The sequence below is a fragment of the Phyllostomus hastatus genome, unplaced genomic scaffold (genome assembly GCF_019186645.2).
Source record: "Phyllostomus hastatus isolate PE091 unplaced genomic scaffold, TTU_PhHast_1.1 phas_contig_37, whole genome shotgun sequence".
NCBI classification, from domain to species: domain Eukaryota; kingdom Metazoa; phylum Chordata; class Mammalia; order Chiroptera; family Phyllostomidae; genus Phyllostomus; species Phyllostomus hastatus.
The window spans coordinates 3,984,005-3,998,788 of NW_025333867.1; the positions used below are offsets into that span (position 1 = coordinate 3,984,005).

Consider the following 14,784-nt stretch of genomic DNA (forward strand, 5'->3'; position numbering starts at 1 on the left):
ATTGACTTCTTTATCATTAAATAGTGTTTTGCTTACTACAGTCTTTGTTTTAAAGTCTATTTTGTCTGTGTATAACAACACCAGCTTTATGTTTGTTTCTGTTTGCATGAAATATTTTGTTCCATACTTTCACATTCAGTCTGTGTCCTCACTTCTGAAGTGAATCTCTTTCATACTCTTGTTTCTTTTTTTAAGATTTTATTTATTTTTAGAGAGAGAGGGAGGGAAGGAGAAAGAGAGAGAGAAACATCAATGTGTGGTTGCCTCTCACACTGCCCCCTACTGGGGACCTGGCCTGCAACCCAGGAATCTGCCTTGAACTGGCGACCCTTTGGTTTGCAATTGGGTACTCAATCCACTGAGCCACACCAGACAGGGCCACTCTTGTGTCTTTTGATTGCTCAATTTAGTTGTTACATTTAAAGTAATTATTGATAAGTATGTATTTATTGCTACTTTGTTAATTGTTTTCTGGCTGATTTTATATTTCTTCTCTATTCCTTTCTGGTTTTCTTTAGTGTTTTGTTTAGGGTCCTTTCTCATTTTCTTTTGTGTGTTTTTGTTATGTTTTTTCTTTGTGGTTACCATGAGGATCACTTTGAATGTCCTCTGTATATGGTAGTCTCTTTTAAGTTGATAGTGACTTAAGTTTGAACACATTCCAAAGTTTTACATTTCCTGCCCATGTTTTATATTTTTAATGGCACATTTTATATCTTTTTGTGTTTTCCTTAATTATTTTTAGTTAATTTTACTTTATCTTTTAACCTTGATATTTGCTTTATACATGATTGATCTGCTACCTTTACTGTATATTACCTTTTCAAGTGATATTTTTACCTATGTATGTTTTCTTATCTATTAGTGCCTTTTTCACTTAGAAAAGTTTCTTTAACATTTCTTGTAAGGCTGGTTTAATGGTGATAAATTGTTTAAGCTTTTGCTCATCTGGAAAGCTCTTAATCTCTCCTTCAAATGTTACTTTTTACCTTGCTGGGTAGAAAATTCTTGGTTGGAAATTTTTTCCATCAAGCACTTTAATTATGTCATGCCATACCCTTTGGCCTATAAATTTCTGGTGAAAAAAATATGCCATAACCTTATAGAGTTTGCCTTATCTGTAATAAGTTGTTTTTCTCTTGATGCTCTTAAGATTCTCTTCATCCTTTACTTTACTGTTTGAATTATAATGTGTTTTGATGTAGTTCTCTTTGTGTTCATCTTATTTGGAACTCTCTTGGATTCCTGGATCTGGAGTCTGTTTCCTTTCCCAGATCAGGAAATTTTTTTCTAATTTTTCTTTAAAAAACCTTTTATTATAATTATAGTTTTTATTTCTCACCTGAGGATATATGTATTAATTTTTGAGAGATGAAGGGGATAACAGAAAGAGAGGGAGAGAAAAAGGAAACATCTATGTGAGAGAGAAACATTGATTGGTTGCCTCCTGTACGTGCCCCAACTGGGGACTGAACCTAAAACATGGGTATGTTCCCTGGCCAGGGAATCAAACCTGCAGTCTTTTGGTGCACGGGACGATGCCCTAACCAACTGAGCCACTCAGCCCAAGCCCTTTAGATAGCTTTTATGGCCCTTTCTTTCTTCTGCTTTTGGGACCCCTATAATGTGAATGTTATTCCACTTGATATTGTCCCAGAGATAACTTAAGATATCTTCACTTTTTAAAATTCTTTTTTCATTTTGCTGCTCTGAGTGCCTTTCATTGCTTTCTCTTCCTACTCACTGAGTTTTATTTCTATTTCATCCAATTTGATGTTTAACCCCTCTAGTGTATTTCCAGTCCAGCTGTAACTTTGTTTGGTACTCTTTTATGTTTTCTATCTCTTAAAGTTTTCACTATACTCATCCACAGTTCAGTGAGCAATTTTATGACTATTACTTTGAACTCTTTATCAGGTAGGCTACTTATCACTGTTTAATTAAATTTTTCTGGATTGTTTTGTTATTTGGTTGGAAACGTACTTGTTTCCTCATTTTGCCTGACTCCCTGTATTTGTCTACATATTAGACAAACCTCCCCCAGTCCTGAAGGGGAATGGCCTTGTGTCGGAGACGATCTCCTCTCCTCAAGCACAATCCAGATTGTGCTCTCCTCTCCAGAAGCACAATCTCCTCTTTTCCCCAAAGCCAGGCACTCATCCTCAGCCAGGGTGCATCCTTTGTGTGGGTGTGCTTACCCTTGGCCTGTGGCAGAGGCAGCTGCAGTGTGAGATGGGCAGGTTGCAGGATATTCTTCTGGCCAGGCTGTGGTACAGCTGCTGCATGGGTAGGGTAGGCTGTGGTGTGCTTTCGTGATTGGTTATAGTGTGTCTACCACTTGGGGTGGGCAAGGCATGGGTTCTTGCCTGGCCTGGTAGTAACATGGGGTGGGAGGATCACTCTACCCATGCTGGCAGGCCAGAGGAATGGCACCAAAAATGGCACATACCAGCTCTGTCAACAATAATGGGATGAAATTGCAAAAATGGTGCTAGCCAGTGCTTCTGCCCCTGGGGAAAGTCTTTGCAGGTTCTTGCCTCTCTAGCACCCAATTTAAGTTTTCTAAGTGAGTCTCCCTCATGTTCTAAGCCTTTTCATATTGTTGCTTTTGTGCTGGATCTCAGGGTGAGTAGGTCTGCACAGGATACCTTTAAGAGTAGGTTCTCAATTCCTTACTGTTCTGTGTTTCTCCTGGACTTAATCCCCATTGATTTTCAAAACTAGACATTTCGGGGGCTTGTTTTTCTGGTGCCAGATCCCAGGGTTGGACTGCCTAATGTGGGCTATAATCCTTTCACTCTTCAAGGCACGTTTCCATATTTGTTTGGATTCCGTCCATTTGTAGGTAGGTCACCATGCCTTGGTGAGACCATGTCTCTGTCTCTCGCCTACCCATCTTGATGCATCTTCTTTATCAAGTGAGTTTTTATGTTTTCACTTTTTTAACTTTTTATCTTTTTTATCCAGTAATGCATCTTTTTTAGAAATAATTTTATTTTCACTGTTTAAAATCTTGATATCCACTGTTTCCATGAGGTGTAATTGACTCTAAGCCATCCACCAACTTATTGCACTTATGATCTATACCACAAAGTTTAGCACTTAATTTTATGCTGTTCTTTTTGCAATTAAGTTATCCATTTTAGACTTATCTCTCTCAGTAGACATCTGGAACCATGTTATACTACCATACCGATTTTTATAGTCCCTTAAATACTTGGTTGTACATAATTTGTTTCTTTTCTAGTCTCACACTTTGTGATCAAGCTTGTGGTGCTGCCTGCTAGTGTTCTTTATAATTTTAAGGTTTAACTTTATATTATGGAAATATTCAAGTGTATACTAAAGTGGATGGAATAGTCTAATGAGCCCTTAGGTACCATCACCTAGTTTCAACAATTATCTACATAGGATCACCTTCTTTCATTTATGGTCCCATTTACTACCTTTTCCCCCTGCCCTGTTGCTTGGTAATTTTGGAAACAGATCCCAAATATCTTCCATCTGTAAATACTTTAGTGTTTATAATTTTTTATTGATTTATCTCTGATTGGGCTTTTTAACATTTTATCCATTCCTAGTTTCATTTATGTGATATAATTTTTGTTTGCTCTAAAGTAGAACCTGAACTTTGACAAATGTCAGTAAAAATTTTTTACATAATATAGTTACTATGCATACCATACTACTCTGGGGTATGTGAAGATAAATGCACACAGACGCCACCTGTGAGGAGCTTATTACAGTTTAACAAGTAAAAAAGAACTTTCAAAATACAGATTGTGATTAAGTGCTAAAATGAGGTAAGATCGGAGTTTGGGGGAGGAAGGATCAATTTTTTTAAGGGAATGTTGGTATAGGCTTCAAAGAGAAGATGGTATTTGAGAGAAGGGGAGAAGCAGCAAAAGGGGTAAAGGAATGCCTGTTTATTGGCTCTTTCCATGTGGTGGCTCTGTGGAAACCATGTCCAGTGACACTTGGGCATAGAAGTACTAGTCAGGGAGTCAGATAGGGAAGTGCTATAGCTGGAATTGGAATTCAGGTATGTGTGACTCATGTCGCTCCCTGAATTAGACATTGACCTATCTTCGATTTTCCACAAGAGAATGGTGGATAAGGGTTTTCCATGTGGAAGGACTAGAGTTCCTAAAAATGAATAAAAGTATAGGAGTTTTCCAGAGACCCAGTAGTAATCCAGGGTGACTAGAATTTAGGGATTTTGAAGAAGTATCCAGAAGGAGATAAAGCTGGCTTCTACTGTGTGGTATAGTGAAATCATGGAAGGCTTCAAAGACTCTGTTAAGGAGTTTGGACATTAAGGAGTTATTTTATTTCAGGGGCTGTTGAAAATTTCTTAAAAGGTGGAGAGTCATAGTGAAGTACAGTGCGTGCCTTGGAGATTGCCCTTGTTTCCCATACCTTTCTTCTTAAAACTTTCCTAATTAGACATGAGGGAAACAACTGTAATTTTCTATTTAAGTTTCACCTAAACAATGATGAGCCCTGTGCTTAATGATGCCATAGGATAAATAGGGAAAAGAAAAGTTTTAAATGGTTCGTAAGTGGTTGATTTATAGACTCATTGGGAAAGTATCTGAAGTGACTATAATGTTTCATGTTTTGTCTGTCATCTTGACTTAATTAGGTTTTTTAAGAAGAGTTTTATTTGTAAATAATCTCAAACGTAGAAACAAATTGCAAAACTAAAAATAGTATAAAGAACTCCTATGTCCTTTATACAAATCACCTATTGTTAACATCTTGCTCCATTTGCTTGTCATTTGTACTCTCTTTATCATTACATTTTTTGCTTTCTCTCTTTCTCCATCTGTACATTAATGTTTTTCTTAACGGTTTACAGGTTCCATACATCATAATCCTTTTTCCCTAAATACTTAGTATGTCTTTCCTAAGAATAGGGGTATTTTCTTACATAATCATAGTACAGTTATCAACTTCAGCAAATTTAACATTGGTATAATTTCACCTACAATTCACATTCCAATTTGACTGTTGCCTTTTTTATGTTTTCTAAACTCTGCACATTCCACAGTCCATTGTATCATGGCTTTTAATAAATATTTTGTTGTCAGCAGAGACTTTTTTCTTGCAGTATAGTCTTAATTTTTTGAACAGATTTCTTATCTGAAATTCTGTGCTTAACTCTCCTCAGGTGATTCGGGATGTGATAAACGTGCACATGGAAGAACTCAGTAATCAGTGGCAGGAAGAGCAGGAAAGAGCAGAGGATGATGGTGAAAAGTATGTCATTGTGTTTACTGGTAAAACTACTCTCTTTTTAAACTGTTACCTATAATTATTTAACTGAATTTTAGCATTTCCAAGGCCATTAGTAGCATGCTGTAAGTCATCAGAATGCTTATTGTTTCTTGTCATTGCTCAGGATTATTTACAACCCAGTTGTAAAACATGTTATAGAAGCTTTGTTTCTTTGATTGCCCTTTTGTATGGAATGTTAGATTATACATAGTTATCATTGGTGTGAAACAGAATATTGGACTTTAGGCTGGTCCATACTGAAGACCAGTGGTTAAAACTAACTGATTAATATTCCTTTCTACGTTTCAGGAATGAAAGGCGATCAGTTTCAGTAGATTCACGGCAGTCTGGTGGAAGCTATTTGGATGCTGAGTGTTCACGACATAGAAGGGATCGGAGTAGGAGCCCACATAAACGAAAAAGAAATAAAGATAAAGATAAAAACTGGGATTCAAGAAGAAGAAAAGAGAGGTAATCTATCACTGTATCATCCAACATTGACTTGTTTACCTTTGAAGAATAGATAGTTTCTTCTGCTATAGACCATGTTGAAAAAAATATAAGAGTAAATTATGGTAAGGGAAGTAAATAGTCCTGCCTCAGTTACATAAACACAGCTGTGGTGACATAGTTGTCTATATGCCCAATTGGATATACAGGTTTCCCTGTTTTCTTACTTATTTTCTAACTAGGGCATATGAAAGTAATGTCTACGTAGAAAGTTACCTGTGTTAAAAGGTGTTTGCTTTTTTTTCTCCTCCTTCCTCCCTCCCTCCCTCCCTCACTCCCTCCCTCTCTGCCTCCACTCCCCTCCCTTTTTCTTGCTAATTCCTCAGGTAAAGGGTATATAGTGTCAGGGAGAAGATCTAAACTTTAATCGGTCAATTTTGCCCTTATTTGTATTCCTGATAAAATTTTCATAGCTGAGAGATATGAACTAATAGTAAAATAATAAATTTAAAGTGATTGAGGTCTACTCCTATATTTTAGCTCCTTACTGGACATCTCCTGAGATCTGAAGCTCAGTGGGGCTATACCTGAACTTAACTTTTTCTTTGTCTGCTCCTTTTTCCCCAGTATTTTTTATCCTGGTTAGTGGATGATCATTTGTTCATCTAAACCAGAAATCAAGGAGTCATGTCAGATACTCCTTTTTTATTACTTACCATCTAGTCTTAATTGCTGTCAGTTTTACCTGAGTGTACCTAATATACACCTTCTCCTCTGTCATTATTGCTGTCCATCTGGAAAATTATGGTAGTTTTCCCAATAGTTCTACCTGTCTCGAAGCTTGTCCCTTATGGATTTATCCCTACCCTACTGCTTGAGTGAATTTTCACCTCTTAAAACTCTTCAGTGGAAAAATTCACTCTCCTTAGCATGGCTCGCAAGACCTCCAGGATCAGGGCATCTGCCTGCCTGTCCTTCTGTTTTGCCACTACCCATGAAACACATAGCTTATGCTTTCACCAGCCTGAATTACCTGCCTTTCCTCATCCACACTGTGCTGTGTCTGTGCCTTCCCATGACAGAACATGTCATGTTCTGCTGCCTCATTTTCTTTTTTAAACCTGCTTGGTAAACTCTTCATCTTTTGAGACCTAGCTTAGTTATTCCCATGAAGCCTTTTTTTTTTTTTTTTCCAGTACAAATAGAGCTGATCTTTTCCTTTTTCTTACCTGTCTAACTGGCACAACTTTCTATTGAAATTAATTACTACTCTCCCTATGAGGCTGTGATTCTTTGGGGGCAGGCCCATGTCTTATTTAGTGTTATGTGCATAGTGCTCTTCTAATAATGGGCTCTCAAATGATATCTTCTCTCTCCTAGGCCACTGGTGATCAGGAATAAGTAAGGCTTATTGGTTTAATAATTTCATTCATCTTATTATATTTAGTTCATTGGTTTAAAGGTAGCTATGATTCAGTCCTCTTATAAGAATAAAATATTTGCTTAGTAATCCCTTTTGATTTATATAATGAATGATATAACACATTTTTACAAATTAACTGTTGATTAGCTATCAGAAATCATATTCTTTAACTCCTTTCTGGTATTAAATAAATTTTGACATGTCTTATCAATCCCTGTGACTTAAATAGATTAGACAACCTCGAAATCTGAACACGAATAATTTTCTTTTAAGAGAGGATAAACTGAGTATTAGCAGGAAAGATTTCTCAATAAGCTAATTTTTGATACTCCCCCTGAGATAGAATGAATTGTGGGGCATTGAGATAGCCAGGATAAGGACATCAGACAGTTTCTGAATTTCTTCTATGACTTTAGTATTCTGTTTGAAACGAATTCTCTGGTCATCAACCAATTACATACATCCAGAGTTAATTTTAGACCTGACTGGTGTAGCTCAGTGGGTTGGGCATTATTCGGCCAATCATAAGGTCATTGGTTTGATTTCCTGTCAGGGCACATGCCTGGGTTGTAGGTGTGCGAGAAGCAGCCGATCAGTGTTTCTCTTGCACAGCACTGATGTTTCTCTTCCTCTCTTTCTCCCTCCCTTCTCCTTTCTCTAAAAATAAATGAATAAAATCTTTTTTTTTAAAGGTTAATTTTAAAGCAGATGCCAAAGTGCAGTTTTTAAAAAAATCCATTTTGTCTATCTCCATCTCAATTTTGTCCCTTAGATTTAATGATGCATTTTCCATGTTTACTCTTAAAAAACTCACTGTTTAGTTCTAAACGCATGTTTTAGTTTGTTCTGGTTTATATCTGATGTGGGTATACTACTGATGAATTATTATTTTAAAGCTCTTCGATTAAAATGTCCATCATTTATGATAGTTTTTTCACCCCTTTCATTTCAGGGATGGGGAAAAACATCATAGTCATAAAAGAAGAAAGCAAAAAGTATAAATGAAGTATTTGTGCAAGTATTAATTATGCTGATGCCATGATAACAGTATGCTGATAATTTCGTTATAATTGCTTTGAGTAGGAGAATGTGTTTATATGAATTGTTCAGTGCTCAGATCATTATTTTTTAGTATGTGCTTATGTCTCAAACCATGAGTACACTATTATGCCCTATAACTTGTTTTCCTTATATTTTAATAGATGATTGCTTCCTATTATCATTTTATTTTTTTCTTTCTTGATAATTTAGCAAAAAATTCTTTAATTAAAGTCAATACTTGAATTATATAAATAATACATGACTACATTCTCATTGTAAAAAACTAAACCTTACAGCCCTGACTGGCGTGGCTCAGTTGGCTGAGTGTCATCCTGAAAATCAATAGGTCGCCAGTTCGATTCCCAGTCAGGGCACATGCCTGGGTTGTGGGCCAGTCCCTTGTTGGGGTGTGTATGAGAGACTACCAACTGATGTTTCTTTCTCTCTCTTTCTCCCTCCCTTACCCTCTCTCTAAAAATGAATAAATAAAATCTTTAAAAAAAATTAAACCTTACAGAGAAGGCTAAAGTCCCCTTGGAACACCCGCTGCAATCTCTGGGGACACCCCAGTGGTAACTACTATTTACCACTACACTGGTGACTTGCAATAGGGAAAACCCACCTAATATCTGTTAGGAGAGGGAAAGGCCTGGCTAAATAAAATACACTATAGTTATATAACAGATTACTATATTGGATATAAAAGAAATAAACATTATCTACATTAACATGGATAGATTTCATAAATATAATGTTAAGTGAAAATAGCAAGTTGCAGAAAAATGTGTACAAGTTATATCTTTGTACAAAACAATACTATATGTTTTCAGTGGCTGTATATGTATGTAAATATATTTTTAAAGGTTCAAAAGAACCCATACCAAATGCACAATAGTGATTTTTTGGGGGGACGGTATAATTGGGATAGATTAGGGGTGGCAGTGAGGATTGGGAAGGTGGTCCAAGGAAACTTTAGTTTTATCCATAATACATTAATTATTAAAAAGTAAGGTATTCATGTTTTACTTGTTAAATTGTCATTTTCTTTTTTAAAATGCCTTCTTAAAAATACTGTCATTTTGTGTTTTTTTGTAAATTAAATGTATTGAGGTACTGTTTACATAAACCAAAATGCATCTATTTTAAGTGCACATTTCATTGACTTTGACCAACTTATACTGCCTATATAACTGTCACCTCAATGAAGATAGTGAACATTTGCATCAGCCCAAAAAGTTCCCTTAAAACCTTTCCCACAATCTATTTCTCTACCCCCAGCTGCAGGCAACCCCAGATCTGCTTTGTGTTACTGTTGATGAGATGTATCTTTTCTAGAATTCATATAAATGGAATAGTACAATATACACTCTGCCTTCCTATATTCCACATATGTTTGCGATTGGTGCCTGTTGTTGTGTCAGTAGTCTGCTCCTTTTTGTTGCTCATAGTATGTTTGGTCACGTGGTAGACCATTCAGTGAAATTTTGGCATTAAATGTTAAGCATCTCATATCTGAATAGCAATATCTAGAATATTGGAAATCTAGCTTAAAGATCCCAAACTAGGTTTCAAATAGAAATTGAACCTTAATTTTTTCAGTATGTAATTGACAAAGACAGAAAGGTTGACTTGATTTAGATCAGATTGGCTGTTAGGCTTCAGATATAGAAAACAGCTGTCAGATTTATAAGTTGGAAACAGGTCACTTGCCAATATGAAGTCCTACAACTGCCATTGCACTTAATTTCCAAATATCTAAAATTCAGCTTTAAAATTCTTAAAAACAAGGACTTTGCGGTTACCACAGTGTTCAAGTATATGAAGTTGCCGCTTTTGTAGGTCAAAATGATTTGGATGATCTCAACAGTTTCATGTAGTATAACTTAATTTACAATTTTGTTTTTCTTTATGATTTTAATGATTTTACTCACTGGGAGAAACAAAAGAGTAAAATTAAAAGGCAAACTTGGGTTTTTAGTAGAAGAGAAATCAGTGAAAAGAGGGAGTGGAATGGTCAGATTAGGGAAAAATAGGATAGTATGGAAAAAGATTATCTAAAATGTAACCAGAGTTCTTTAAGTCCAAAATTTTAAGTATAATAACTAATGCAACCCAACCAATGAAATATAGAATTAGATCATAAGAGGTATTTATTTGATCCTTGAATGTATTAATTTTCCATGTTTAGTAATTTGTTTTAGACCCCTTCATCAATATAACCCCCATGCCTAGCATATAATAGTTAATTTGTTATTTTAAATTTTGACAAGAGTTTTACAGACCCTTGTCACCTAATATCTAAGTATTTATTCATAAAGTGCTAATATTAATGATTCTATATAACTGCTATCCATCTTACCCATCCACTAAGTCTTAGCTCAGATGATATCTCTGACCTACGTTTCTGATCTTCTGACTGTATATTTTCCCTCTTGAACTCTTTTTAAAAGCACTAAGGATAGAAGTTGCTAAGCACTTACTATGTAGCAGACTCTGTTCTGAGCTTTTTAAATTGTAAAATATACATAAAATTTAACATTTTCACCATTTTTAAATGTATAGGTTCAGTGGCATTAAGTACCTTCATATTGTTGTACAACCATTGCCATTGTCCATCTTCAGAATGCTTTTATCTTCCCCAACTGCAACTCTGTAGCTATTAAACAACTCTGTTTACTCCTCCTAGCCCCCTGTAACCACCATGCTACTTTCTATCTATGAATGTGACTATTCTAGGTACCGCATACAAGTGAAATTACAGAGCATTTTTTTTTGTGCCTGACTTATTTTCCTTGGCATAATGTTTCCAAGGTGCATCCATGTTATAGCATGTGTCAGAATTTCTTTTTTAAAGCTAAATACTATTTTATTATATTTGTGTGTGTGTGAATATATCTACATCTTACATTTTGTGTATCTATTCATCCATGGGTGAAACTTCTGTTGCTTCCACTCTTTGGTTATCATGAGTAATGCTGCTGTGAACATGGGTGTAAAACATCTGTTTGACTCCCTGATTTCAGTTCTTTTGAGTGAATATCATATTTTTCCATGTATAATGTGTACTTTTTTGCTCAAATTTTTGAGGGAAAAATAAGGAGGTGCATTGTACATTGGTAGTACTAATTCTGTATCTATATAAATGTTTTTAATTTTTATTTTTGCTCATGCATTAAAAGTGTAACTCTAGAAAGCAATAATGATACCCATGTGCAAAATAATACCCTGAAACACAATGATCAGTTTTGTTTCTAAATATAAAAATTAAACCAAAAGATTTTTTTCCTGAAAGTTTGGGCCCCAAATGTGGGTGCACATATACATGGCAAAATACAGTACCCAGAAGTGTAATTGCTGGGTCAAAAGATAAGTCAGTTTAATTTTTTGAGAAATCACCATACTGGTTTCCACAGTGTTTGTATATGTTACACCTCTATTAGCAATACACCGGGGATCCAGTTCCTCCACATCCTTTGCAACACTTGTTATTTTCTGGTGTTATTTTGTTTTTTGATAATAGCCATCTTAATGGGTGTGAAGTGGTATCTCATTGTGGTTTTGATGAGCTCTTTTTATTAAACTTACTTTATTCTCATAAAACACCGTTCTGAGGTGTAAATACTATTACCACCATTTTAGAAATGAGAAAACTAAGGCTCATGAGTTAAGTCGCTTGCTCTACTTCTTGAAGAAAGTGGTGGAGTTAGAATTCCAATCCAGGCAGTCTGGCTCCAGGGTTTACTTTCAGTTTCCCTCCCCCTTATATTATACTTATGTACTGGTGCTTATGTATAACTTTGATCTCCAGCTAGGTTTTTAAATTTTTTGAGTGTAAAATACATGATGATTGTCTTTGAATTCCCAAAGTGCTTAGTATAATTCTTAAATGATGGAGATGACAAATGTTTGTGGATGAGGAAATTCAGGCAAAGAGATGCTTAGTTATTTCCCCAACATACAAACAGTCAACAAAGACTGGAATTAAGAGTCCCTGCTCTTACTGCTATGTACACCACTTTATTAACTGTGAACCCTTTTTAGTGTTCTGACAAGGTAGTATGTGTCATTTCATAGCAGTCTCCATATCCATCAGAGTTCTCTGAACTCCTTTATCAAATCCAAAAATACTGAACATCTCATCATCTCCTATTTTATTAAACTCAAATAGATCCATAAATAAACTTGTACTGTGTCTTGATACCACTTAGTTACGAAATAAAGTTCATTGCATTGATCAACTTTATGTATCAAGATTTCACATGAAGACATGAAAATATCTCACAGCACCTAAAATGAAGACTCCTGGACAGTTAAATGCCAGATTCCTGGTTGAATCTCAGTCTACATAAGGAAGTTGGAATCAGCTGAGGAGCAGCTCAGACCTGGTTTATCTTCCTGTCCACTGCATCCCATCTCCTGCTCATCCTGAGGAAGAGGGTGTGGGTGTGGTTTCAATCTACCCTCGGAAAACTGCTCGTTGAAGTTCAAGAGAGGAGGCTTCTCAGATATTTAAGCTAACATTGGTACTTAAATTGGCAGATTAAGGCAGCTGCTGTGCAGAGCCCAGGGCACTGATTACATTCAGTAAGAAACTGAACTCATTGTTCAGTTTTACATTAGATCAGTGATCTCTTAAGTACTTTCCACTTTGGATTAAGGCTGATTGGATAATCTCAAACCTTTTAGTGAAAGTTGTTTTCAATTGTAAATTTGAGATAAAATATTTTAAATTAGCATTGAAAAATACTTTGTTTTTAAAGCTAATTAATATCACCTATGTATTCTATAGCACAGAAATATTAAAATTATAAAATTGTGCCTAGAGTCTACTGAGATACCTTTTTTCTTTGTTTTTTTTTTTTTTTTAATGTTTAGTGCATTTATAAAGGTCAAAGAGGTCTGGTGTAAAGCTTTGTTAAATTCTAAAAGTAGAAAAATACAGTCCATTCATAGTTGAATATGTTTATGTGGCCAGTTTCTTTTTGTGTATCCTGCTTTTGAGTCACTATACTTAAGCCAGCAGGTGTGTTACTTATTAAACAAAAGCTCTTTTGAACTATATTAGTTTTATTACATTAGTGATTGAACTTCCTACTCTGGTAACATATTTGGGAGTTTGGTGTTATAGGAAGTCCTCACAGCTTCTGGATACTTTAATGGAGACCAGTAATGTTTAGTGACCCTTTTCAGAAAATAAAATATATATTTTGTCAGACTTAAGCTGCAAACTGGATTCATTTTTACTGAGCAAGCTGAGTCACTTTCCCCTTCAAAAGACAAGGCCACCTAAGAGAAAAGATGATGCCTGAAAAGAGAATGTAAACTCCTCATTTTATTTTTAATCTTTTGGTTAATAATACAAGTCAGCAGCCACTTCCAGTTTAAAGAGTTGCTACATATACCATATGGACGATATTGAGTTAGGAAAGGCTGCAGGCTCTGGGAGACCAACCTTAATCACCCCTTGTGGCACCAAGTAAGGGTTTTGGAAATGGGTTGATTGAGTGCTATAGATTTATTTATTTTTAATTTTTTTCTAAGATTTTATTTGTTTTTAGGGAGGGGGGAAAGAAGGGAGAAAGAGGGGGAGTGAAACATCAATGCGAGGTTGCCTCTCATGTGCCCCCTATTGGGGACCTGGCCCACAACCCAGGCATGTGCCCTAACTGGGAATCAAACCAGCAACACTTTGGTTTGCAGGCCCACACTCAATCCACTGAGCTACACCAACCAGCCTATATATTTATTAAGTTAATTTTCCACAATCATGGGGCTTTAAGCCACAATTCCTCTTCTAGACTGAGAAAGATAATGGAGCTTTTAGGAATTTATAGAGAGATGAGGCATGAGCCTGGGCTTTATTTGGTATTACTGTTTAATACAAACAAAACACTTTTAAGTAATAAATTTTTCACACATTGGAAGGAATAGTCTTGATCAAAGGGGGCAGTTAAATGGATGAGTCATAGATAGAATACAGTTATGCCTCTTCACTGTGTGACCATGAGCAAGTTCTTGATCTCTTCATACCTCCTAATCCTCATCTGTAGATTGAAGATAACAGTGCACTCTCAAAGGTTTGAGGTGAGATTTAGAGGTAATGAATGTGAATTGCTACACATAATGTCTGATAGAAGGCAAGTACTAAATACCTGCCATTATAACTTGTAACATACTTACAAGCTTTCTTTTTCCTATGCTTCCTATGTTTCCCTTTGCTGATGGATCAGCCTAGAAACCTCTCTTTGCACTGACAGAGAATTCTTTCACACTGTATTAGAAAACACGCCATGCATTATGGAAAACTCCAAGATATTGTATAGGGGGTGATGCAGACTCTGGCCAGTAGGGTCCATGTGTTGTGGCTCAATGAACAAATTCACACAGACTACAGAAGTCCTGTGGAGAAAAGGGATGGCACATACACTCTCAAGTGAGAGAGGGGGCTCGGATCCCTGCCTGGACAGGCTTTTATTGCTTTTCTGCACAAATTACATTGAGGATGGTCCTCAATTACTGTGCACATGTTCGCTTTAGGTGATTACCTTTTACAGATGACAAAGGAAAGGATGTTGCAGACCAAGGGGAAA

At 35.9% G+C, this 14,784-nt stretch overlaps 1 protein-coding gene across 1 annotated transcript in view; it reads left to right on the forward strand.

Annotated features, from left to right (window-relative positions):
• SNRNP48 (small nuclear ribonucleoprotein U11/U12 subunit 48) overlaps nucleotides 1-11,318 on the forward strand; it is a 31,028-nt gene extending 19,710 nt beyond the window's left edge. Inside the window, exons 7-9 of the mRNA XM_045841729.1 lie at nucleotides 5,174-5,262; nucleotides 5,590-5,751; nucleotides 8,106-11,318. Coding sequence (XP_045697685.1) covers nucleotides 5,174-5,262; nucleotides 5,590-5,751; nucleotides 8,106-8,154 — 300 coding nt within the window. The 3' untranslated portion in view covers nucleotides 8,155-11,318. The remainder of the gene's footprint in view (nucleotides 1-5,173; nucleotides 5,263-5,589; nucleotides 5,752-8,105) is intronic.
• Nucleotides 11,319-14,784: the final 3,466 nt, after the last annotated feature.